General features: G+C 37.6%; 1 protein-coding gene across 6 annotated transcripts in view; it reads left to right on the forward strand.

Annotated features, from left to right (window-relative positions):
• Positions 1-27,406, forward strand: part of trpm6 (transient receptor potential cation channel, subfamily M, member 6) — a 35,670-nt gene that overhangs the window by 5,808 nt on the left and 2,456 nt on the right. For 2 of the 6 annotated variants that reach the window (XM_027141194.2, XM_047818725.1), the window contains 36 exons: positions 5,226-5,305; positions 5,398-5,436; positions 5,567-5,741; positions 5,826-6,039; positions 6,119-6,243; positions 6,622-6,793; positions 7,265-7,439; positions 8,293-8,416; positions 10,041-10,113; positions 10,230-10,321; positions 10,409-10,543; positions 11,404-11,460; positions 11,567-11,707; positions 12,936-13,040; positions 13,655-13,920; positions 14,066-14,294; positions 14,634-14,780; positions 16,103-16,234; positions 16,438-16,566; positions 17,679-17,930; positions 18,206-18,380; positions 18,534-18,648; positions 19,571-19,764; positions 20,216-20,348; positions 21,333-22,207; positions 22,355-22,431; positions 22,520-22,619; positions 22,730-22,776; positions 23,218-23,282; positions 23,408-23,433; positions 23,532-23,582; positions 23,711-23,776; positions 24,026-24,315; positions 26,103-26,185; positions 26,800-27,005; positions 27,114-27,165. In XM_027141194.2, coding sequence (XP_026996995.2) covers positions 5,226-5,305; positions 5,398-5,436; positions 5,567-5,741; positions 5,826-6,039; positions 6,119-6,243; positions 6,622-6,793; positions 7,265-7,439; positions 8,293-8,416; positions 10,041-10,113; positions 10,230-10,321; positions 10,409-10,543; positions 11,404-11,460; positions 11,567-11,707; positions 12,936-13,040; positions 13,655-13,920; positions 14,066-14,294; positions 14,634-14,780; positions 16,103-16,234; positions 16,438-16,566; positions 17,679-17,930; positions 18,206-18,380; positions 18,534-18,648; positions 19,571-19,764; positions 20,216-20,348; positions 21,333-22,207; positions 22,355-22,431; positions 22,520-22,619; positions 22,730-22,776; positions 23,218-23,282; positions 23,408-23,433; positions 23,532-23,582; positions 23,711-23,776; positions 24,026-24,315; positions 26,103-26,185; positions 26,800-27,005; positions 27,114-27,165 — 5,417 coding nt within the window. Of the gene's footprint in view, positions 1-5,225; positions 5,306-5,397; positions 5,437-5,566; positions 5,742-5,825; positions 6,040-6,118; positions 6,244-6,621; positions 6,794-7,264; positions 7,440-8,292; positions 8,417-10,040; positions 10,114-10,229; positions 10,322-10,408; positions 10,544-11,403; positions 11,461-11,566; positions 11,708-12,935; positions 13,041-13,654; positions 13,921-14,065; positions 14,295-14,633; positions 14,781-16,102; positions 16,235-16,437; positions 16,567-17,678; positions 17,931-18,195; positions 18,385-18,533; positions 18,649-19,570; positions 19,765-20,215; positions 20,349-21,332; positions 22,208-22,354; positions 22,432-22,519; positions 22,620-22,729; positions 22,777-23,217; positions 23,283-23,407; positions 23,434-23,531; positions 23,583-23,710; positions 23,777-24,025; positions 24,316-26,102; positions 26,186-26,799; positions 27,006-27,113; positions 27,166-27,406 lie in introns of those variants that run through there. The other 4 variants (XM_047818726.1, XR_007143934.1, XR_003439816.2 and 1 more) reach the window with 4 other exon arrangements.

Genomic DNA, 27,406 nt, shown 5'->3' on the forward strand with positions numbered 1-27,406 from the left:
TATAGTCATGTGAAAAAGTTAGGACACCCCATAAAATAGTCAGTTCTTTATTAAGAAATGTGAACATGTCATTTTCTGATCTTGTTTCACTTCATATACTTTGTTTTCACTTATTAAACAAAAGAAATCTAGAAAAAAATAAATATTTCAACGTTAGTACATCCTATGTCCTAATAGCTAGCGTTTCCCCTTTGGCTGAAATAACCTTAATGAGAATCATATTGTAGCCATCTACTAGATTTTGACATTGACTGGAAGAAAGTTTCCCCCACTCCTCAATGCAGAATTATTTCATCTGTATGATGTTTCAGTTGTTTCTTGCATGCACAGTCCATTTCAAATCAACAAACAGGATCTCAGCAGGATTTAAATATGGGCTTTGCTTTTTCTAGAATTCTCTGTTTTTTCAGCCAGTCCATTGTGGGTTTACTGGTATGTTTTAGGTCATTGTCATGTTTCAAGGCCCACTTCCACTTCAGCTTAAATTTTTTAACCGTTGGTCTCACATGTTCCTCAAGCACCTTCTGATACAATGCAGCATTTATAGTAAATTCTATGATGATGAGCTGGCCAGGTCCTGTTGCAGCAAAGCAGCCCTAAGCCATAACACTTATACCTCAATATTTCACAGATGGTATGAGGTTTTTTTTCTGAAATTCTGTGTTTGGTTTACGATAAACATGCCTTCTGTTATGGTATCCAATTAACAAAATTTTAGACTCATTGTACGAAGTCTTGGCATTTGTCTCTGTGTTCTTTCACAAACTTCAGTCTTTCCCTCATGTTTTTCTTAGACAGCAAAGGGTTCCTCCTTGCACACCTCCCTTGATAATCAAATATGTGCAGTCTCTTTCTGACTGTAGATTCATGCATTTTGACATCAAGAGCTCTGTAGCAAGAGCTTGCTGCATGTCCCGTGATGATATTTTAGTTTTTTTTTTTGAGACTTCATGAAGCATCTTGTGGTCTGCTGCTGGGGCAAATTTGCTTGGATGGCCTGCCCTGGCCATGGTGGCAGTTGTTTTAAATGTTCTCAACTTGTAAGTGATTTTCTGGGCAGTGGAATGGCTGATTGTAAATTATTTTGAAGTCTTTTTACAGTATATCCCTTACCAGACTCATCAACAATCCTCTTTCTTACTTATAGAGCTCTTTGGATCTCACCATGGTGATACCTTACTTCAACAGTTAAGAGCAAACTAAACTAAATATCTGATATTTAAATAATTCAAGCCTTTTTTTAAAATGTTCTGTAACTATTTTCTAGTATTCTGCACCTGATGCACTTGTAGGTAATTTTATCCAATTTAAGTACAAATAAATGTGGGGGTACCCTTACTTTTTCCAGATATTCCAGAGATTTTTAATTACATTTTGTAGATCATTTAAAAAAGACCTTTCTGTGGTTTCATTTGATTAGTTATATTACATGAATCTTCCAATATTGCTAAAATGAAAATGAAATGCCCATATGTCTAATTCTTGTATTATACACTGTATGAATATACAGAAAACAGTTATACAGTATCACTTGAAAGTTTGTGAACCCTTCAGAAATTTCTATATTTCTGCAGAAATTCAATCAGATTTCATCGTCAGATTTCAACACAAGTCCTAAAAGTAAACAAAGTGAATGCAATCAAACAAATGAGCAAAACATATTATACTTCCTCATTTATTTATTGAGAAAAATATTGACATATTCGTAATCATTACAAATACATTACATAACTGTGACTTGCAAAAGTATGTGAATCTTTGATATCTGTTATGAGCCCTTGTGTAGTAATAACTGCATGTAAAGTTTCCGGTATCTTTTGATCAGTCCTGCACAAAAAGCTTGGAAGAATTTTATCCCATTTATTAGTACAAAAGAGCTTCAACACTGGGATTATGGTGGGTGGTGGCCAAAAAAGTTTTATTTTGTTCTCATTCATCCACATAATTTTTCCAGTAGTCCAGTTTATGGGCAGCAATGTTCTTTTTGGAGAGTAGTGCCTTTCTCCTGCAACTCTGCCTTGCACACCGAGGTTGTTCAGCTTTCACCTGATGGCAGACTCACAAACAATAACATTAGCCAAAGAAGCCTTTAGTTGCTGAGAATTTCCCCTGGGTTCCTGTCAGAACTCAGAACACTCCTCCAAGTGGACACATCACAGCATGAACCAACAGACTATTACAGACTGCACATGTACATGTACAAGACTGTACATGTCTTGCTTTTGGAGTGATCTTTGTTCTTTGACCACTTCTGGGGAGTGTACCAGTGGTCTTAAATTTCTGCCATTTGTACAGAATCTGTCTGTCTATAGATTTTTGGAGTCCAAACACTTTAGCAATGATTTTATAACCTTTTCCAGCTTGTTGAGCAACTCTTTTTCTCAAGTCCTCAGAAATCACCCTTTTGTCATGAAACATCAGACTTTGATATATCTCTTCTTTAATTAAAATAGGGTACTCAGGGTGACCTGATTTTCACCCCATTTGAAATTTGAGTTTCACATAGTTTTGCCTCTCATAGATATATAGTATTGGAATACTATAATATATTTGTCTGATTTGTCTGATATGTGTAATTGCAGGCATATTTGTGCAAAAATATAGAAATTTTCTAAAGGGTTCACAAACTTTCGTACAACACTGTATATGTGAGTATACAGAGAATATATATAGAGAAATATATTGAAGTTCTGTGTTTTTTTCAGGGAGCAGGGGGAACATGGGGTTTAAGAGTTCAGAAAAAAGACCGCTGTGGGGTAAAAGCTGTTCCTTAGCCTGCTAGTCTTGTACTGCAGGTATCTGACCCTCTTTTCAGAGTGTAGGAGGTTAAACAGTTTATAGACTGGGTGAGAGGTGTCCTTGATGATGGTGTGAGCTTTATGCAGATATTGCTTACTCTGGACATCCTTAAAAGAGAGATTATAGACAATGTGTTCAAGAATTTTTGAAAGAAAATAGAAAATTTATACCAGTCTGTAGTTACTGATGTCTGATGAATCCAGAGCAGGTTTCTTCAGGATGGGAATAACATTTGCTCGCTTAAAGGTAGACCAGATATTAGGGATCCATTGATGATCAGAGTGGTGAAGGGCAGAAGGTCATGCGAGATGGTCTGGAGCATAGTGGAAGGGAGTGGATCCAATGGGCAGGGGGAAGGATTGCAAGTCTGGATGAGTTGTAAAATCTCTTCTGCCACTATGGTTGAGAAATAATACAATGAAGGAGTAGGGGAATCCTGACTGTGAAATGTAGGTGCAGTTGGGGTAGAGGTGAAGGTCCAGCAGATTTTCTCAATCTTCTCATGGTTTAGTCGAGTAAAAAAGAGATGTGGAGCTTATGGCAAAGCTTCAAGCCTCTGCCTGTGGAAGGAAGTCTTGGCAGAAGTCACGTCTGAGGAGAACTTAGCCAGGAGTTTACAGTAAGAGTCAAGATTATGATTTCCTTTCGCTTTCTCTCTGATGATCTTAGGTCTCTTTAATTGCTGTGCAAAACAGATGAAAGCCAACGAACAGAACAAGAAGTCTTTTTGGGTTTAGTGGACAGAGGGCAGAGAAAGTCCATAGTTGAGGAAAGAGAGGAGAGGAAAGTGTCTGTGGCTGAGTCCAAGTGTAGTGAGGAAAAGGTGTTAGAGGGACAGAAGCTACAGAAGAAGGGGAGACAGTGGAGCTTTCGGCGGGTAAGATAGAGATGCTGAAAGTTGGTTTTGGGTAGCAGAGGGAAAGTGATGGTGATACTCGGTGATGATCAGAGATGTGATGTGGGGTAGCAGTCATGTCTGTAGCTGGGAAAGGACGAGAGAAAACCAGGTCCAGGACATTTCGTCCCGCATCAGGGAAAATGAGTCAAGAAGAGTCAGGAGACAATCACTTCGGGGTTGTCTGCAAACTTGATTATGGTGTTAGAACCATGCACAGGCTCGCAGTCATGGACATAGAGAGAGTACAGGAAGGTACTCAACACACAGCCTTGGGAAATGCCAATGTTTAGTATGATGGTTGAGAAGATGATGTTATTTGACTTAACATGCTGTGGTCTGTTGGTTTAGACGTCCAGTAACCAATTGCAAAGGAAGGTGTTGATGCCAAGTTTAGCGATCAGCTTGGAGGGGATGACTGTATTAAATGTGGAACTGAAATCAACAAACAGCATTCTTGTATATGTGATCTTGTTATAATGCTGTGTGATACACCACAATACAGTAATGGTGTATTAATTGGAACCTGGTAATGGTATATATGATCTTACAGGTCACCAGACACTTACTATAGGACTCACACTCTAGTCATACTTCTGGAAATCATAAATGCTGTTGTTTTTGATGTGTAGTAATCCACCAATTGATATAAATTAGTGTACGTATTGCCCTCTCAGCACAACCCTGATCCTTGCAAATAGAGTTGCACAGAGAGCCTTTGTGGCTGCTGTCCTTAGTGCTGATTCTGTGCCACTGTGGATTCAGTTGTGGCCATACCAATAACTCCCAATGAAGTCTTAGGGCTTTCTGTATATGTGACTCAGAGCAATATTGCTGGTCTACCAGTATTGTTTTGCATTTAATTCTTATTATCATTTGCAACAATGTGTATTAGGTATAAGAGTGTTTTCATTGTTCATTTATGCAAAAAGGGAGATGTTCTTTTGCAGAAGATTTGATGTGTCAGAAGCCTGTTATGTGTGAGTCTGAGAGACATTTTGTGAGTTAATCTGTAGGCAGTATTTTCTTCACTTCACCCCATTACATAAAAATAAACATAAATAATAAATAAATAGCTGTATGAGAGATGAAAATCCAGCCAAAAGGAGTCTAATGGAAATATGACAAGGAAAAGAAGGCTTTATCCTCAGAAATTATAAAAATCTACAAGACTTAACAAATTGTTCTTAGTTAAATAAGTATGTTTTTGTACATACTGCTGTTTTAAAAGTAACTGCTATTTTATCTTTTGGCAGACAGTGTAAATTGTCTCAAAGCTATAATTATTAAGAGAACTATCTCATGTGAATAGCCAGATAGCCAGATACCTTTTGCATTCCTATTGAATTCTGGAAGTGGTAAGAAAATGATTCCAAACCTGTTCTGACAGAGCCACTGTGCACAATGTAAGCTCTATGAAGACATGATTTATCAAGTGTGTATAAGTCTGACTGGTCAGGTGTCCACATACTTTTGCCCATATAGTGTATAAAGCACTGCTATTTAGATCACCTGTGTTTCCTTATTCCAGTCTGGAAAGTCATGGATCCAGATGACCTTTTGTAAGAGGGAGTGTGTGAGGTTTTTACCAGCATCCAGGGACCACCACAGGTACACTTCATGTTTTGCTTTTTTTGTTTGACAGTTCCTCTGGAGTTGAAATTGTCTTTCATTTTAATTAAAGGCTTTCCTGTATTTTTCAGGTGTTTTCCTGTTTGTCATGTTTGCCAAAACCTAGTCAGGTATGAACCTTATTAACCTACTTTATTTGTATATGATAGCTTTATGCAAAAAATCCTAGATCTTTAAAAAAAAATCATAGATAAAACAGAAGAAGTGTTTATGTAAATTTTCCATCTGTCACTCTCTAAGGTGCTGCTGTGGGAGGTTGATCAGTGAGCATTCAGAGCTTGACTTCAGTACTTGGCTTCCTCCATCTGGGGAAGAAGAGGTGTGGTGTGTTGTTCAGCACACCAAAACCAGCCCCACTGATGCATTCGGCTCCATTGACTTCCCGGGCAGAAACAAGTGTTCCTGCCGTGCTAAGGTTTTATAAGCTTACAAATGAATTTTGTGCATTTTTTTGTGAGACATAATTTGTGACTTACTAGATGTTGTTTTCCTCTCTTAGTATGTGCGTCTGTCTTGCGATGCTAAACCTGAAGAACTTCTCTGTTTAATGCTGCAAGAGTGGAAAATGGCTCAACCCAAACTGCTTATATCAGTGCATGGAGGAACAGACAACTTTCCCTTACCCCCAAGAGTGGGACAGGTGTTCAGCAAGGGCCTCATCAGAGCTGCCGAGACTGCAGGAGCCTGGATTTTCACTGATGGCTTCAATACAGGTTTGTGTGTGTGTGTTGTCCTTCTTAAATAATTTATCTGTGTATGTAATTGGGTTCATTTTCTCTTTCCTTTACTTAGGAGTATCAATGTATGTTGGAGACGCTGTAAAAGTCTACGGTATGCATGAGCGCAGGAAGAGATCTGTGATTGGAATCACACCTTGGGGGCTTATTGAGAACCATTCTGACCTCATAGGACGAGACGTGAGCTTTTTACAATCTTATGATCATCTCAAGACAAAAATGCTGGGAGATGATAATAATTCAAAATTCGAATTGGATGGTGTAATGTGATGTAATGTTACCTGACAACTGTTACTACCCTGAAATTATTTTCAGAGCATGTCTCAATGTGTTTTATTCAGCAATTTTCAACCTTTTTTGATTTGTTAAAAAATGATTGAAGAATCATTGGTAATTTTTGCATGATATAACACAATACTGTTTGGTATACCTTAAACATAATTAAAAACTGGCAAACCCTACAGTAAAGGTTATCTTCATAACATTGACTGAATGTCTGAATTTGCACTGGATCAATTGAATCACTCTGTGTATTATTACACCTCTGTGAAACACCAGGTCCTGAGGCACTACCAGACTTTGGGGAATCCACTGAGTAAGCGCTCTAGTCTTAATGGCCTGCATTCGCATTTCCTGTTAGTGGATGATGGAACTCTGGGTAAATCTGGAGGCCAGCAGGAGCTGAGGAGAAAGTTGGAAAGGCATATCCAACGACAGAGGATCCACCCCAGTGAGTTCTAATAGGGAAATACTCTGCTATAAGATTATATACAGAAACATTAATTAGCTCAGCAAGTACAATACTTAAGAGTTGAAAAGTTTTAAGAGTTTTCAAAAAAAGAAGAAGAATCCATACATTGCTTAAAATGAAGGTATACATTAACTAAGAATTCTAAATAGTGAATCTGTGCATGTTAGGGATTAAACCTGAATATAATTTAATTATTCAGCAGTTACAGATGTGTCCTGAACTGAGGAGTCACTTCCCCACTCTATTCTGTTTTTCTTCTTTTTGAGAAAGTTTGGCAGGATTGGAAGGTTTACAGGGCATGTGGTTGAGCCACATGTTTTTACCTAGATGGAACATGAGGGTTATTCTCATGCAGGATTGCAAGATTATACTATTCTTTAAATCTATTATCAAGTTAAAATGTTTGGAAGATCTGATGCATTTACATTTATGTTTGTTTTATTTTTCCAGGACTGGATCAGAGAGTTCCCCTGGTGTGTGTGGTGGTTGAAGGGGGTCCCGCTGTGCTCTCTACAGTGCTGGAGTATGTGAGCAGGTCTCCTCCTGTGCCTGTGATTGTGTTTGAGGGCACCGGCCGGGCCGCAGACCTGTTGTCTCTCATCCACAAACAGACAGCAGCAGACAGGTGGGGTTAAAATAATGTTGCTCTTTAAAAAATAACTTAAATATTTAGTAGATAGTTTTCAAACTGTATTTGTAAAGGTCAAGTAAATACAAATTCAGCAAGTTGTTCCGTTAAATGAACTCAATTGTTGATTTACATTGACCAATATAATATACTATATATATATATATATATATATATATATATATATATATATATGTGTGTGTGTGTGTGTGTGTGTGTGTGTGTATATATATATATATATATATATGAATGACTTGGAAGTCTCCTAGTGGGTGGGGCTTAAGGTTTCAGATAATGCACTGAATCATTTAATTTGAGTTTTGCACTGTAAATGAAATTAAAAACAACAACAACAAAAAATATCCAGCAGAAAAAAATTGATGTTTATACCTGTATTTTTTTCACCTTACATACCGGTTTTGAATTACACCTGTCTCTGGGTAGTGTGTATCCTCTGCCTGAGGGATAATGCTCTAATTTCTTAATGTTCTGCAATCCTGCTGGAAGAATAGCCGGTCTGATTGGTTTTGTAAACGTAGAATGGACAGAAATTTCTGCAAATGCATGCTGAAAACATCTCCAAAGACAAATAGTTTTTATTGTCTGTATTTTGATATAAAATTATTTATTACTAGCTAGCAAAACAGTGTCTCTGCTGTGCAACATATAACTGCATTGTATTCAGAGGGCTTCAAGTCTAACATTTGCTATCTCCATTACTTCACTACTGTATGTTTAAAATTCTTTAATGTATGAGCATAACCAAATTATTTCAACCTTACCTAAATATTGTAAAATGTTTTTTTTGTATGAATCTACTACAGTATTCTCTAATGTTTATATCCTGTAGGGAGCTGGATGTAAATATGAAGGAGGATTTCTTGAAGCGCATTGAGAATGTATTTGGTGTTGCAAAAATGAAGGCATATCAGCTTTTCACTCTGCTTAAACATTGCATGGAGCACAGAGAGCTGGTTAGTATCTAGAAAATGAACTGATTCCCCCCCACTATTCATTTATACACACAGTTTATTCACACATTTTGGCAAGATTTGATCTTTTTTTCCTTTTTGAGCTCACCCCTTTCCCACATAAGGACACAAATCTCAGCACTCAGAATCTGGTTCAAGCATGCTAACTAGAAATAATAAAAATTGACTAATGTACCTTTAAATTGTTAGAAAATAATAATTTAGAAATTTTCTATGAGATATAGGTTTGTGTGAAATTTAAAATTTTACATATATCTTTAAATCTTATATATTAGTGTAGACATACAGTCATACAGATACCAGAAATTACTTACAAATTACTTTTTAGTTCCACTCCATCGAGGGAATAATTTTATTTATTTATTTATTTATTTATTTGTTTGTTTGTTTGTTTGTTTGTTTAACTGTTAAGTGCTGTTATTGTCAACAACTGAAAATTATTTTTTTAAACCTTTATTTCAGCTGCTCTGAATAATTTTTCTGTATCTGTATAAATGATGTCAACATTTATTATTTTCTCTGATTTATTATTATTATTATTATTATTATTATTATTATTATTATTATTATTATTATTATTATTATTATTATTAAAGTCATTACATTGAGCGATTTCTTATTATAGCCGTCTGACTTTCTTTCCATTTGTTTATTGTTTCACTATTTTCTTTTGTCTGTCTGTGTTTTTTGTTGTTGTTTGTTTAATAATAAACAGCAGTTGTCATGTCTTCATGTCACCAGGTGCACCTGCACAGCACCTGTCTTTTTCCCCCTCAGTGTCAGTGTAAACATTACCCTGTCGATTGTATAGACACTTGTATAGACGTCTATACAAAATCTCAAACTCTAATATGACAGTTATGTTAATGTAGGTTGGATAAATTACATTTTCATTTACATTTTTTATAATAAATCACAAAGGACTCCAGATGTTACGAAGCTTCCTTTGAGTTTTGTGGCTCTTCAGTCACCAAAAATAGTAATTTAATCACATCTCTCTCGTGTTTTATCAACTTCTCACACACCTTGCAGTTTTGTTGTTTCTCTTGCTTTATCACTGGTTTTGCCTTTTCTTCCCATCACTCTGTGTGTGTGTTGGTAAATAGCTGGTGTTGGGATGGCTGATCTATCTGTGTCAGCTCTGAACACAGTTCTCTGGTGTCTGTGCTGTGAGTCTCAGAGCAAAACACCCTGACTTTCAAGAAATTTGCTGACTTACAAACTGTGAACAGAAAACACATCATATGCAGTATCTCTCTCTCTCTCTGTGTGTGTGTGTGTGTGTGTGTGTGTGTGTGTGTGTGTGTGTGTGTGTGTGTGTGTGTGTGTGTGTGTGTGTGTGATTTGTAAGCAAAAAATTCAGAGCTATATGCATTGAGTCACTCATTTTTTATTTTAAGAAAAAGAAACAAGATTATGAAAAACATTTTGCTCATGTTTAATTTACTCTCAAAACCATACAGTATTCTTTTGGTCTACAGATTATAGATTATAGATGGACTATAGATAATCTGGAGGATTATCTCTAGGCTAGAACCATTAATTGTTCAAAACTTCTCAAAACCCAAATCTATTTGTTTATAAAAGGTCTGGTCTTTTTTTTTAGATCACGATTTTTGACTCTGATTCAGAGGACCATTTGGAAGCAGATGTGGCTATTTTGACAGCTTCACTAAGAGGTACAGGAACCAACAGGAACAGGAAGTTCCTGTTCAAAAGTAAAATACTTTTGCTTAAATGTGTTTGATTGAACTGTTCAGCATTTTTTTTATTTATGATGTATTCTGTCCATCAGGCACACCAGCAGAGAAACTGAGCGTGACACTGGCCTGGGACAGAGCTGACATTGCTCAGCAACATGTACTGGTGTATAGCCATCACTGGAAGGTGCAGTATGATGTACAGGATCGAACATAATAATAGCATGATATGATCAGGGTTGTTCTAGTGCAGTGCTGTGGCGGTGTGTTTAAGGTGGGGGATCTGGAGCAAACCATGCTGAACGCTTTGCTGATGGACCGTGTCAGTTTTGTAAAGCTGCTTATTGAGAACGGAGTGACCATGAAGCACTTCCTGACAGTGTCTCGCCTGGAGGAGCTCTATAACATGGTAATACATCTGAAACATTTCAGTTACCTTACTTCCTGTTCCTGTTGGTTCTATGTTTGTTAGTCTTCTGTTATATGTCTTCAGTCTGTCTGTCTTCTGTTTTTAGATTGTTTTGGTTTTCATTTACAGCTAGACTCATTTTAGTATGCTACAGATTCCAGACTTGAACATAGTGGTAATGACAATGAGTCTTTATCAGCCTGAAAACAAATACAGATGCTGCTTGTAGGCATTAGCACATCTATCCAAGAAAGGCTGCTTATTAAACTATAAGCAGGGTTTTGACATGAGCTACCATGCTGTGCACACTAAGTTTTAAAATGAACAATTTTTTTTTCTTCAATAGTATTAACTCATACACTGATTTTTGGCATATTGCTATTTATGTGTCTTAAGCAATAAAGCTGAAGTGCAAAGTGAGGTTTGACATGTTTACTGTGGTTTATCAGAATTTACATTCACTAATAAAATACCAGGTTTTGCTTTAATAATGGAATAGAACACGATTTAATTTTATTAATATTTTTTTAAATTCCTCTTTATACTCCTTGAAATATTGCAGTACATAAAGATGAGTTGTCTTGCAAGTTTTGCTGTTTTAATATTCCCCCAGTTTCCCTGTTAAGGGCTGTTTTGAATGTTTTTAGCTGTAATGACGTTTATTTGATGAAATTTTGTTTCACTCATCTGTATCCATCTGAAGGAATAATTGATTTGATTATTTTTGTATGGAAAATACTGATCTTTTTTGCTCAATAATGTATCATAAATGACTTAATTACTTAATGTTATATAGACACAGAACCTACACATTTATGTTCACCATGAAATTCAGAACAATTTGTTTCTTCCCTTCACAGCGGCATCAAGGTTCCATAGATCACTTCTTGCGCCATATCGTTGAGGATGCCAAACAGGTAGGAGGAACTAGGTTAAAAGCCAATTAAAAAAAGGCAAACAAGTTTGCTTAGTTTATGTTAGAGATTACATTATATGTTATTTTTGCCTGTGTGTCGTCTCCAGTGTCGACTTCCTAGGAGATATAAGATCTCTCTGATTGATATCGGCATGGTGATCGAATATTTGATAGGTGGAGCTTATCGGAGCACATACAGGAGCAAGAGCTTCAAAGCTGTATATAACAATATTCATAGCAAAATGAAGGTCTGTCCATAAACATCACATCACTCAACCTACTAAACCTTCAGAAAAGGCTTCATACTTAGTCACACAGTAACAACTGCTATTGCACACATCACAATTTAAAGCTGGGTGACCATACTATAAAAAACATATGTAATGGCAGACAGTTCCTTCGTTGACTTCTCAGGAGATCTAAAAAGAACAGTATTACATTGGTAACCTTGCATTCTATTTCAGCCCTATGTCACCAGGTGGGGTTTCACCTGGACGACCCATTTTGCCAGGGATTCACCCCCCAAATGTGTCTCTCTGTGTGGCTTCCATTCCAGCATCTAATGTTTGGCTATTTGTGCTCTTAAAGACAAGTCTCTTGTCTTGGCAGTTTGGTCTAGGTATTAAATGCCGTTATTCCTGGACTTTTTGCCTGTGGCGCGTGGCTCACTTTTGATTCCAGACAAGTATTTAAATTCACTAGGTGAGTTTTCTATCGCTCTGAGTGTTCCAGCAGAAAAGCTTTCACCCTAACATCCAGAGATGTCAGGTTTGAATCCTGACAATGCCACAGTGATCCGGGGCCATGGAGAGCAAATCTGGTCATGCTGTCGGGGTGTGAGGGGTTGCATACTCTTTGTCCTCATCAGTCACATCTACACTATAAATCATAGGCATCTATGAGCTCAGTGCATGCAGATAGCGTATTCCATCGATGTCCAATCTTATCCACAAAGGGCCGGTGTGGGTGCAGGTTTTCATTCCAACCAAGCAGTTGTGGTAACAAAGTTGATGTAAAATGATAACATGAAATTAATGTGAAGTTTTTCTGCTGAACAACCACAGTCACAAGTTGTTTTGCATATGTTTCAAACGTGTAAACAAGGCCAGAATAAGAACACAGTCTCCTATTTCCTGCTTTTTATAATATGATCACCATGTGACTTAGTGTCCAAAGGTCTTGCCGTGTGTGTGCATGCATATAAGAAGGTATCCAGGTGTTAAAACATCACTTCTGGCTTTAAGCTTAAGCATTATTTAGGATTTAGGCAAGAGTTATGCATGAGTTATACACTAATCACTACAGAGCCGTGTCCCTCAAGAAGTTTGATGTCCTTCATTGTTACTGATTTGTTCTTTGCTGCACTTAAATTAATTATAAACTTTAAGTTTTTTATATGGCATAAGTAGATTTTAAAATATATAATATGACAGATTTAATAGAACTGTTTTATTGAGCTGTTGCTTTGCTGGCTAGGAAGGCAGTGAGGACCGTTCAGTATCGGGAAGAACTGGCACAGAGACATCTGAGACAAATAAACAGCCTCAATTCTACAGAACTGCAAATCCTTACAGACGCCAGGTTAGTCAAATACAAAGAAAAACATCCTTACTGTAAATTGCAGCCATATTAATCAAATTAAATATTTTTTAGCATAAAAAGATCTTTTTATTTATTTATTATAGCACATAACATAGGGTGTCAGTCTGATAAAATATAAAATACTTCTAACTTGATGAGGACCAAGAGGACCAACAAAAAGACAGGGTTGTGAACACAAACAGATGGATTTAGAGTCCATCAGGAACAGGGCCTAATACCTGCATGGGAATTAGAAACTGGGAAAAAACCCCAAGCCATGTTGAGAAGCAAAGACTAATGTGATCACAGGAAAATGTCTCAAGATTGACCCAATGGTCACATAATGGAAATATGGGCAAAAAGCAGAGACTTGAGAAGAGGATAAAAGAGACACCAGACAGTTTGGACCACAGTCTCAATTGACATGATGGTTCACGCACCATCATGTCAATTGAGACTGTGGTCCAAACAGACTGGTTTAAACACAAACACAACATCAACAATGGTGGATGTTGCTATACTGTTACTTTACTGCTCATGGAGGTCAATGCAGGCAGAGGTGCTGCATGAATAAAATTTCATATGTACATATTTTTTTTTATTTTATGCTCTAGATGAAATCAGAATCAGTGCCTAATACAGTGGAGGCAGTAGAGGCAGAGCTCGGCGGCTCGTCCCTGTTTGTCTACAGTTTCAATGACCTGTTTGTGTGGGCAGTGCTAAAGCGGCGGCAGCAGTTGGCACTCTTCCTCTGGCAGCATGGCGTGCAGGCAATGGCCAGAGCTGTGGTGGCATGTAGGCTGTACCAGGCCATGGCTAGTGAAGCCAAGGAAAGCAACATGGATGACAGCATTACTGATGAGCTCAGGAAATATTCTCTGTTAGTCTTTGTTTGTTTTTTTAGACTGTATACACAATATATAATAAATAAATATTATAGGTTTTTGAGTTTGATAAATGAAAAAAGGCTAAACGCTGAAGATTTTTCATAGTGTTATGTCTGCGCGTGTTTTTTTTTTTCCAAGAGAGTTTGGCCAGCTTGCTGTGGATCTACTGGATAAGGCATTCAAGGAGAATGAGCGCATGGCCATGAAGCTGCTGACCTGGGAGATGACAGATTGGAGTAACTTCACTTGTCTGCAAATGGCTGTGGCCTCAGGCCACATACCCCTTGTGACCCACTCATGCACCCAGATGCTTCTCACAGACCTGTGGATGGGTCGCTTGAACATGAGGAAGAACTCCTGGTTAAAGGTGTTGACTGTTGTGTTGCACTTTTAATTGGCTTTAAAAGTAATATTTTAAAGGTACACTAAGTAGAAGATGCACAGTAAAGATACAAAAGATGTTAAGAAAGGTACAGTTTAGTAACGTTTCTACTGCTAATGTAGCATGTCAAGGTCACCAACAAATGATTGTGTTTATTTAAAAACAAATCTCAAATATCAATGCTATCCACTTTGCATTTTAGTGCTCTTCTCTTATGAACGAATTTCATATTTAAGTATTTATGATAGTGTCCTGTACATTTCAGTGTCAAATATATTGTTTGCATCAATAACTAATCACCATTATTCTGCTACTATAACACAGATCATTGTGAGTATACTGATTCCTGTGGGCATCCACCTGCTAGAGTTTAAGAGCGAGGCCGAGATGTCCCATGTGCCTCAGAGTCAAGAAGCTCTTCAGTTTGGGAGGGACACTGGAGATCCAAGAACAGAAGATGTGATGCAAACAGTGAGGGAAACATCTCATCATTGTTGTTCATCAATTTCTCAGTACTGCTTTGGATACTGAATGATACCTCTCTTGCATTCAGCTAATTTAGTTTGTAAAGACAGGCTGATAATTGGCTGTACAATATACCACAAAATCATATAGAGATTACAGAATATTCAGACAATATTGAATGGCTGATCATGTTGCAGCATGCAGATGCAGGTCAAGGCTTTCAGTTAATGTTTACATCAAACATCATAATAGGGAAAAAGTCTGATATCTGAAACTTTGATTGTGGTATGGCTGTCGGTGTGTATTGAGTATTTACATAACTACTGACCACTTGTGATATTCACACAACTGTTTATAATTCACACAGAATAGTACAGAAAAGAAAAAATATTAAGTCAGCGACAGTACTGTGGGTGTAAATGCATTGTTGGTCAGAGAGATCAGAGGAAAATTGCCAGATTGGTTCCAGCTTCCATGCAGGATACAGTAACTCTTAACCATGGTGAACAGAAAAACATCTCAGCATTAACATACATCGAACCTTGCGGTGGATAAAGTATAACAGTAGAAATCCGTATACGGGTTCCAGTTCTTTTCGCCAAGAAGAAGAATCTGAGGGTATCATGGGCACGGGCTTACCTCAAATAACCCAGACCTTTTCAGTCTTTAAATGTCCAGTTTCAATGAGTGTCTAGGAGATCACGTTTCTGAAATACTCAAACCAAGAACTGGAAGTGGAGCGACGTCCCTCACCGGAAAAAATGCGGAGCGATGTCACAGGAAAAAGAAAAAAAAAACAAAAACAATTGTCTAGGGAGGAAAAAAAACAAAACAATAAGAAATAAATAAATAAATAATAATAATAATAATAATAATAATAATAATAATAATAATAATTATTATTATATATATATATATATATATATAATGCTGGGTCTGAGTTTAGGTGGAATCCTTCTGTCACATTGGGAGGAGGATGACAGACACAGATTCAGGATAGTTCAAATAAACGGGGCTTTAATAAATAATATACATAGATCAGGAACACGGACGAACTAGACAGGACAAAGGACGAGGAAACACTGATGCAGCCATAGGCACGGTTAAATACTATTAACAATCAACACATAGGGAACAGGTGTGCAGAGACGGGAAGGAGTAAACAAGGGCGGGGCAGACACGTGACACAGAACATAAACAAAAGCATGTGGCCAAAAGCCCGGGCTGAATACTGACAACTGCATGATTGTGCCTGTATACGTGTGTTCTTATTAAAGTGTTTAGGGATTGTAAATGTGTTCTGCAATTGTGTTTGATTTCCTCTGAAGAATGAGAGTGATGCTGAGAGAGGGAGGAGCCATGTAAACCACCGGCCAAATCTCACTGCATGGTGGTTACCATGGTCCAGGAAGGTCTATGACTTCTACAATGCACCAGTGGTCAAATTCTGGGTCCACACAGTAAGTCTCCTGTCTCTTGAGCTCCCAGTCATCTACTCTATGTCCATCTTATTTCTTCTTCCTTTTCGTTCTTTTTCTGACCCACACTGTTAATTTGTGTATCTAAGTCTTTAATCTTACCTTTGTGCTCTTTCTCTGTCTATATCTCTCTCTAACTTCTCTATCTTTAACTCTGACATGCAGTATATTCTGTGTGTTTGTAGATGTTCTACCTGATGTTCCTTGCACTTTTCTCCTACACGGTATTGGTGCGGATGGAGCCGAGACCCAGCGTCCCCGAATGGATGGTTTTTGCCTACATCTCATCCACAGCTGTAGACAAGATCAGGGAGGTGAATCTATATGCTCAGAATTTACCTGGAATTATTGCTCTCATTCTCATGCTTTAATGCACAATGTACTTGCTGGTGATATTATGCCTCCTTGGCGGTCTTTCTGTAGTTCATCCACAACTCCTGTGTGATACAATTAGGATTATAATTTCTTTGGTAAATGTCCATCATTCAACATCACTGGGTCTTGAAATAACAAACAGCATGCAACTCATTACACGTGGAAAAACTTTACTAGATCTGGAATGTAAGAAAGTAAATTATATAAGGAATTATAAGATGACTCATCTGACAATCTGACTATTAATTGACATTTAAATCTTCAAAAAGTCTGGGCAAGTGCAGTGTTTTAACTTTCTATCTTTTATATATATTTTTCTTACGTAATTGTGTGAAAAATCTCAGGCATATTCACTGTCATGCAAGTTGCTTTAATTATTATTTTACTTTACATTTACAAATTCTGATGAAGTATTCTGTCTTTGAGGGCCAAGTAAGAATTAAATGTATATTACTATCGACCGTCAGTGTCCTAAACTGAAGGCCCACTTTATTAGTTTTACTGGAATCAAAGGTCTTGTCTTATCTCCATACCAATTTTCTTGAAGAGACCGCTTTCTTTTTACGTCTGTCCGTCTGTCTTTGAGTGTAAATTAGCAGCTGTGTTGCTAATCATTCACCCAGTTTAGTTGTTTACAGTACGCTTCAAACGTGACAAACACTGAGACTGTTTAAACTTAAATATGCATCGGTCAGATGTTATTGTGAGAAAAGCAGTGAGAAGTAACAAGAAAATGAAACATTTATCTTGTATGCGGGAACTGTTTAGCTATATCTCAAGCCAGTTGTCAATGTTTGATGACATTTTTCATTCCATAGACACCAGTGAGAGAGAGAGAGAGAGAGAGAGAGAGAGAGAGAGAGAGAGAGAGAGAGAGAGAGAGAGAGAGAGAGAGAGAGAGAGAGAGAGAGAGAGAGAGAGAGAGAGAGAGAGAGAGAGAGAGAGAGAGCACGCGCTTGCTCGCTGCTTTTGCTCACTGGTATACATGCTACTAAAACCTGTTAAATGTTTTAAAATGCTACTATCTGAAAATATGCTCCCTCTTAACCAGGTGTGGGTTTCTGAGCCTAGTCGACTCAGCAAAAAGCTGAAATTGTGGTTCAGCGAATACTGGAACATGAACGAGTTTGTCGCCATCATTCTTTTTTTCACGGGCATGGCGCTGCGCTGGTACAAGGGCCTAATACACATCACGGGGCGCATCATTTACTGCCTGGACATCATTTTATGGTTTGTGCGTCTGTTAGACCTGTTGGCTGTTAACCAGAAAGCTGGACCCTACCTCACCATGATCTCCAAAATGGTATTTCATTTTTGTTTTATTGATACTGTCTACTCCAACAGACACAGTTTCCAAAAAAGTGGAAACTGTGTCTGTTGGAGTAGACAGATGGATATCAAATCCATTTTTCAGACTTTTCTGGCCTGAAAAATGGATTTGATGCATCCTTACATTTAAGAACAGATTCTTTTTTTTAATATGGTCAGGTTTTATCTCATGGTGATGGTTTTCTATGTGTATTGGCTGAAAACATTGTTCTCATTTACATGAAATTTGTGTGTCTGAGCATGTTACAGATGAAGAACATGTTCTACATTGTGGTCATCATGGGCATTGTTCTGGTGAGTTTTGGTACACCTCGGTGGGCCATCCTAAATCCCCATGAGGGACCATCCTGGAACCTGCTGAAGCAAGTGCTCTTCCAGCCCTACTTCATGATGTTTGGGGAGGTCTACGCTACAGAGATTAATCGTGGGTAACAGAAATAAAGACCTACTTCCTGAGAGAGAGAGAAAGAAAGGATATTCAGGCCACATCCTACTGTGTATACTGTATATCGTAGTATATGTATACTTGTTAATTATGGACATAATATGAATTTGATTCTTTATACATTTTTTATAGCCTGTGAAGAAAATCCCAACTGTCCTCCTGGATCATTCCTCAACCCACTGCTTCAGGCTGTCTACCTCTTCATGCAGTACATAATCATGGTCAACCTCCTTATTGCTTTCTACAAGTAGGCACCAGCTATACAGCATACACTGGCTTACAGAAGTTTTCAAGCACAGTTGGATTTATCAGACTTGTCCAAATAATACTTGGCACATATTATGTATATTCTTTTTATTTTCGCAAGTAAGTATTTAAAAGGTGATAGAAGCGTAGAAGTGTTAACAATGGCAATAGAAACTGCTGAGTATTGTAAGCTAAATTAATACAATTATTATTATATATTATACAATGCACTAAGGATTAGGAGATACATTCTCAGAGTGTGGAATTTCCAGTAAGCAAAGTTGAATCATCTGTGAGGAAATGGAAGCTGTGTCACACCACCAAAAGCACTACCTAGACAAGGCTGTCTGTCAAAACAAGACCGTGACTGGTGAGGGAAGCCATAATGAGCCCAACAGCCACTCTGAAGGAGTTATAGAGTACAGCAACTGAGAGTGGAGCACCAGAGATTTATTGAGGACTGTGCGAAAGTCACCATTGCTAAAGAAGAAATATATATATATAAGCAGAGATGAAACCAAGATCACAAATTTCAAATTTCTATGTTTGACTTAAACTAAACACAGGCCATGCCTCAATTACCACCTGTGCTACAGCAAAACAATACAATTGCAATACAAAAAAATGTCTTAAACAATCTGTTTAAATCAGACAAATCTGGAAACCTTTAAAAGTGGTTTAATACTTTCACAAGGCACTGTAAATAAAACAGATATCACAATGCAGCTTACACCCCGGTATGGTGAGGGACAATATTTTTAATCATACAGAGATTTGGGAGCTCTGTTTCTTTCATTAGTACCAACAGTGAGAACTCAGATCGAATGATTTTGATTTGGTCAGATTTCAATTGAAATTGTAAATGTTGGAAAAAGAGTATAAACAGCTCTCTGTTCTCTTTTCTATGTTTTTCGTCCCCATAGCAATGTTTACATTGAGATGAAGAACATATCCAACCAGTTTTGGAGGTACAACCGCTATCGTTACATCATGACCTATCACAAAAAGCCACTTCTGCCTCCGCCTCTGATCTTTCTGAGTCACACGGCCTTGTGCATCAATGCAGTCTGGCAGAAGCATAGACGGACATCTACACATGACCAAGGCTCTGGCCTTAGTGAGTGTGTGTTTGTTTGAGAAGCATTTTTCAAATGTCCCCACATGGATAGGAATTTCTGACTGGTTTTAACTTCTAGGTTGATTTTAACCTCTAGGTTGTTTGATGTGCCAAAATGTTTCCCTGTGGTTGTTGAGATTAAGGTTAGACAGACAGTAGATTTAGGTACAGCATTGATTTAATGCTTTAGTAATTAGGTCCGTAGAAGGTCATAATGATAGTGAGACAAACATCATTACTAAAAATCATCAATCATCATCATCATCATCATCATCGTCATCATCATTTTGATATTAATATGAGAAAGTCCACGCCATAAAAATGTCTAATGAAATTCTTATATGAGTCACTATTTAATGAATTTCTCTCTCTCTCTCTCTCTCTCTCTCTCTCTCTCTCTCTCTCTCTCTCTCTCTCTCTCTCTCTCTCTCTCTCTCTCTCTCTCTCTCAGAGCTGTTCTTGGCTCCTGATGATCTGAAGAAGCTGCTGGAATTTGAGGAAAGATGTGTGGCTGGCTATTTTTGTGACAAACACGAGAGACAGCACTGTAGCGAGATTAACCGGATCTGCGTTGCTACAAACAAGTGTGTTCCCCCCAAAGAACACCCCTCCCCCGAACACTGACTTGACACAAATCACTTATTTACCTTCAACAAATAGACATATTTTTACTTAAAATATTTACGTGTTAAAATGATGGATGACCTTTAGAGGACTCCAGTCTGAACAGAGAGCTGGAGGTCAATGATCATGTGGTGAGCTAGCTCACAAGTACACCTTTAAAGTGCCTGTTTGCTGAGTCACATAGACGACACTAGACGACACTATATATTTATAAATAATACTTGGGAAGCTACTTTAAATTTGGTCACAATCAAAATTCTGATTTTAATCTTTACATTTTACATTTTGCTGGTTCCTTCACTCACTTGTGTTTTGTTGAATCAAATTATTTTAGTAATGTTTTTGGTAACACTACACTACCCTTTAAGTATGTTATACATTAATAAGTGAATTTAGTTGATTAATTTATGTTCAATTATTTACAGAATTAGGTGTTAACAAAGCATTTATTCCACAGTATCCACTGAATTAATGCAGTCATTTTTATACTCAATTAATAGTTAATGAATCATATAAAAGTGCCTAAGTTGGGTTGTATTGAACAGAAAACAAGTCAGCTACCATTTATTTGTTTCTTAAAATAGTTCAGAAGCTTTATGCCCATTTCACTACACCACATAACTATCCAAAAGTCTAGCTCACGATCAAGGTGCAATTCAAAGCACTTTGCACTGATTTTTAACAGCCATGCTATGCTGATAGTCATGCTCATTTTAAATATAACTCTAGCAGCACTTACTAACATGAACTGAGCTAAATAAAATGGAGGTTTCTCATGACTTGGTATTGGTATGGATGTGTACCAAAAATAATTTAATGATACTTTATCTAAAAAAAAGATGGTATCAGTGGTGTTGGTCCTTAGGACCATTAAGTATTAATAACCTTAAAACAAGTCTACTAAAATACAGTAACCACTGCTGTATTCTGTGTGTGTCCATCAGGGCAGAGGAGATGATGGGTACATTATCTGAGGTATCTGAGAAGGTCCAGTTCATCCAGGAGAGCCTTCAGACGCTGGACGCTCAACTTGGTCAGCTGCAGGACCTGTCTGCTCTTGCCGTGGACACACTTAAACTCCTTTCAGCATCTGAAAACAGGCAGCAGGAAGCTGTCCATCTTTGTCCCAGCCCCCGAATCACAGTTACACCTTATTCATCCATTGGGAACGTCACCCCAAACCACACCGCTCGGTCTCCAAAGGCTTATTGGAGCAATCCACCATCCCTACTGCGTGGCTCAGCCCATAGCAAGTCATACAGCACTTCAGAGCATCCGCCAGGGAGTACAAGCAGCTTCTTTGACAGCAAGCTCAAGTGGGTGCTTGGAAATTTGGAGGCAGAGCACAGCAGTCCAAGACAGAGACTTGGTGGAGACTCGTCCATAGGATTCCGTCTCTCACATGGATCTCTGACCAATTTGTGGTCAGACCAGCATGGGTCACCTGGACCTTCATGCACCAGCTCTCTCACCACAGTCTGGGATCATGAGCCACAAATTCCACCAAGCCAGGAGGAGTCCATGGAGGAGGAAGAGGACGACGACGACAACGACAATGACGATGATGACGATGTGTTTATTGACACCAGAGCCACGAGGAACAGCATGCTCGGCATTGTGAATCCAGCTTTCTGTGGTGATAGTGATTTAGCCATGCCCAAACAAGCTCTCTTTGGCAGGAAGTTGCCATTTGCAATAGACAGAGATCTGGGGCAGAGCCGCTCACTTTCTGCTAGTGTGGAGACATTGGCCACGCCCACAAATAGGCACAGTGTTTCAGGAGAATCCATACCATTGCATCCAGGACCGAAGAACAGGGGTACTGTGTCTTTGACATCAGATCTGAATTCTCAAATTTAAAAAAAGCATGATGTGTCATTAATTCATTGTTGCCTCACTAACTGAAACTTAACAATACACTGAACCTGTTTACATTTATTTGTATTTTTTTTCTTGTCACTGAAAGATCTTTACAGAATCTTAGAAAGGAGGCGATCATTTGGCCGAAAGTGTGTCAAGATCAAAGAAGGAGAAGCAACCGATGTAAAAAAAAAAGCCATTTTTGGTTATATATTTTTTGCCTTTATTTTCACATCAGATCACAAACTGTGTAGTAACATTGGCTTTGCAGGTAAGAAGACTGGAAAGGGATTTGACACGGAGGAGCAGACGAAAAGGGAAGGGATTGGCTGGACGCAAGTTCCGATCATCTGTCAGTCTGTCTCAGCTCAGTACGCTCATTATTTATTCATTACTAGTATTTGATTTAATGGAATTACTAGAATTAATGCAGTTACTTTGAGTCATGCAGCCATTTGATTGTGATTGTTTTTATTTTTAGCTTTTGATCATGTGGATTTCTTGCAGAAATCACTCAGTTTGGCTCAGGTAAGATGATTTTATAGTGTGTTTTGCTTAATATTTTTACTGAATACGAACAATGTTTTGTGAAGATGGTTTATCAGAAGGATTCTCAAATCAGAGTAAGGATTTTACATATCAACTGGAGAGAATCTGGATTAAAAGGCCATTGAAAGAAGACTGTAGATATCCTGAACATAAGAATTAAAAATCTTATGCAAATTTGCATTTTCTTCCTGTGCTTTGGGGTCTGCAGTTTCCTTTCCAGTCCAAAAACATGTTATAGGCTGATGGGCATCTCTAAACTGTCAGTAGTGTGGGAATGGTTGTGTGAGTTGGGTGGATAAAACCTTGTGCTCTGTGTTCGCTAGGAAAGACTTCATGTTTTGTGTTCTTTGTTGGATAGGTGCTACAGAAAATAGAGGTATGGATTGATGTACATTTAATAACTCAATTTGTTTCCACCAGAATACAAGAAGCCCCAGCCAATCAGTTTGGAACAGTTGGGTGCACTCAGCCAGCCGTCGTTCCTCGTAAGTCGTAAGAATTTTTTACATACACAATATTTCTCAAATGTGCTGTTTTTTTGTACCTCTAGATTTCAATTTGATTTAACTGTCCTTAAAAAGATGTCCTATATTTTTTATGTGTTGTACAGGGTGCAGAGCTGGGCAGCAGTCGAATGTAAGTATACACAAAATTTCTTTAGTATTCAAATGTTCAATTTAATCATAGAGTTTGAACTTCACCTCATCTTGGTCTTTGTTCTGCTGCTGTTTCAGCTCGAGCTTCATTGTTTAAGTCAACTGAAGATTTGGACCCACATTACTCAGGCAAGTCCGGCTCAGTTTACACTGTATTTATTTTTTCATGCCTGGCTGTCAGTCATGAGAGGCCCTTTTTGACTCCCCTGGTCTTCGTATGACATATGGTCTATCTCCTGTTTGATTTGATTTTGCAGCTATGGAGAGAAACAACCTGATGAGATTAGCACACACGATCCCTTTCACACCGGTGTCCCTGCTGGGTGAGTTACACAAGACTGTTTTCTCTGAGAAAATGCACTGATCTGTTATTGTACTTTATATTCCACCATGTCACTGTTGTACTCTTAAATTAGATTGGTCAATTTTTTATTCTATAATGAAGCGGAATCAAATGAATGAACTTGAGATATAAGAGGAGCTGCTTCTCACCTTAAAAGGATATTCATTTATTTACTCATTCTTGGATTTGATTTTAATGTTAAATCTGTGTCTTTACTTTGGCTGTGTAGGAGGAGAGGAGGTGTACATCTACACTCTGGAGGAGTCAGATCCAGACTCCATACTCTCCAGCACCTCCTCGTGGTGTCAGAGAGGTCATGCGGCCGTACTGCAGCCCGTGTCAGAGCAGGGAGTGCTGGACGGTGGGCTGCGCCGTGCTCAGTGGGTACTGTGCACCTGGGCAGAGGAAGATGTGCTAAAACCCGGCTGTGTGTACGTGGTCAAGTCCTTCCATGAGCAGGTGGTGCACACGTGGCAGACACGGTTCCCCAACAGCACCACCATAGATCTCTGCTTAAGGGTAATAAGAACATCTAGTCAAGTCAAGTCACTTTTATTGTCACATCACCATAGCACATGTGCCTTGGTGAGTGAAATTCTTGGGAGCAAACTCCAGAAATTGCAGAACAGTTATACAGATAAAGATATAGATAATGAGTTGACGTGAAAATGTGCAATTTGCTCATACATATAGTTAGTGAAATATATGTGTACAATATGTGTGTACAATCAGCAAATGAACATGTGCAGTATGCTCATACGTGTCAGTACACACAGTGTACTATTGGGCCTCCTTACAGTAGCACTACACATTATATGCAGTATGTATTTATATATGTATATGTGTAAATATATGTAAATATATTATATATAAAATACTATAAGGTGCAAAACAGATTGTACAGGTACAGAAGTGACATGGATGTGCATCGGATGGTATCTAGTGGTAACAGATGGATTATGGCATTAAATGCAGTGTGTATGTATAGTCCAGTGTGTCTAGTGCATTGTGAGAGTATAGTCCAGTGGATAGTCCGAAGTTAAGGTGCTGAGCGTGGCATACCATATTGTAAAATATTTATCTGGTATTATATATTATCCAACATGTTGTCATCTGTACCCTTTCTCTTGGTTTAATTCAATTCAATTCAGTTTCATTTGAATAGCACTTTCAACCATGGACACTGTCAGCTTTGCAGAAATATATCAATTCAGGATAGAGAATTTCATGAGGTTAATGTTTCCTTTAAAGGCAACTTTTAAAACATCTCGAATAATATGTGCGATTTTAATATTAGCAGTATTTTTCTGTTCTATTTTCTCATTCTGTTCTATCTTATCATGATGTATAATCATCATATATTCTATTGTTAGGAAATCTATAGCAATTTTTCATGTTCCATTTATTCTATTCTGTTCTGTTTAATCTATTTAAACTATTTCTATCCATAATGTAAGTGGTTCTATTCTCTTCTGTCATATTACTTTGTGTTGTCTTATAATATATTCCATTCTATTGTCAGAATAGAACAGATCATAATATTCTATTCTACGATACGTTTTCTATTTTATTGTCATTATGTATTAGATACCCTGTCCTCTCAATTCCTTTTTTAATGGTACAATGCATTCTCTTCTTTTATGTTATATTCTACTCTGTCATAATGCATTCACTTCTAGTCTGTTATATTATCTTCAGTCAAAATGCATTTTCTTATAGTCTGTTGTATTTTATTGTGTCATAATTCATCAGTAGGTCAATTCCATTATTTTCTTTTTTATTCTGCCATGTTCTATTCTCCTTAGTCGTAATGTATTCTATCTTCTCTGTCTTGCTCTCTTCTATTCTGTAGCAATGCAGTCTGTACATTATATATAGTCATAACCTAGGTTATTCTATTCAGTTCGATACTGTTAAATGCTGTCCTCTTCTCTCTTTTCTTTTTCATATTTTATACACCACTCTGTCATTTTGTTCCATTTCCATTCTGCTCTCAAAATTAATTATTTTATAGTTATTTATTTTATACTTATATATTCTATTCTCTCATTCTGTTTTCAGTTCTTTTTAGGCAATAATGTATTCTCTCCCATTCTGTTATAATCTGTATTCAATCATAATTCATTCTAGTTTATGTTGCATTCTGTTTTATGCTCTCATTATATTCCAATATGATCTGTTCTACTGTATTCTGTTATATGTAATTTTAGATTACTTTCATATTCTTTTATCTTTTAATCTATCTATTAATCTATTTAATCTTTTATCTAATTCTATTCAATTCTATCTATTTTTGAATCCTGTAGGAAATCCAGCAGCAGAGGGCAGCCCAAAAGCTCATGCAGGTCTTCAATCAAATCAAGCCCAGCTCTGAAGCTCAGTCTCTCAGGTTAGTTAAAACCCTAAATAAGAGTGTATATGTAGGTGCTTGTAGAGTGTATATATAAATATGGACTCAGAAAGTGCTTTCTTTTGAATAATAATGTGCTGTGGGTCTGTTAATGACAGTCAAAGCTTTTATTAGGCTTTATAATAAAAATACTGAAATAATGAGAGTTTATATGTGTGAGTACTGTATGTGTAACTATGATATGTGTGAATATGTGTGAGTATGTGTAAAATGATGTCCAGGCAGTAAATGATGCGCCCGGTGATGTGTATTAGACCCTAGCGCAGTGCCATGCCTGTGAAAAAAAGAATGATGGCGACAAAATCGTTCATGTTCCAATATTCGCTGAACCACATTTTCAGCTTTTTGCTGAGTCGACTAGGCTCAGAAACCCACACCTGGTTAAGAGGGAGCATATTTTCAGATAGTAGCATTTTAAAAAATTTAACAGGTTTTAATAGCATGTATATCTGTGAGTAAAAGCAGCAAGCAAGCGCTCTCTCTCTCTCTCTCTCTCTCTCTCTCTCTCTGTATATATATATATATATATATATATATATATATATATATATATATATATATATATATCTGGCTCTGTGTTTTCCCTTCTTTAGATTTCTGGATCTGTCCCTGGTGTACTGGCAGGCTAAAAACCAATGGCTAACCATAGAGAGGAGCATGAAGGGTGACTTTAAGAAGTACAACAATAATACAGGAGAAGAAATCACGCCCTCTTGTGGCCTCGAAGAGATGGTGCTGGCTTTCTCACACTGGACTTACGAGTATACAGAGAGAGAGCTGCTGGTACTGGACTTGCAAGGTCTAGATATTATACTATATTTATATCTACATGTTTCTATGTACAGAATTCCTGTCATATGATGTTTAACATGAACTTCATAAATATTCATTGTGTCCCTTTTCTCAGGTGTGGGAGCGGAGCTGACAGAGCCATCTGTGATCAGAGCAATTGATAACAGGTTCATTCTCGAGAAAGCTTATTGTGTAACTTAAGTAGAATATCTTATACGCATGTTCACGGTAGATTTCTTCTGGTATTTAAGCATCAGCTTACATCTCATCAACTCAGATGTTGAGCAGATGTTGCTCAACATATTCAGATCTATTCCTGTTAATACCTGACTTTTCAGAAAAAGTGTATTTCACCTCATTAAAGAAAAATTAGCTTTTTGAACGCTTATTTGTTGCCATATAGTTCTA

Source organism: Tachysurus fulvidraco, chromosome 9, assembly GCF_022655615.1.
Source record: "Tachysurus fulvidraco isolate hzauxx_2018 chromosome 9, HZAU_PFXX_2.0, whole genome shotgun sequence".
NCBI lineage: Eukaryota > Metazoa > Chordata > Actinopteri > Siluriformes > Bagridae > Tachysurus > Tachysurus fulvidraco.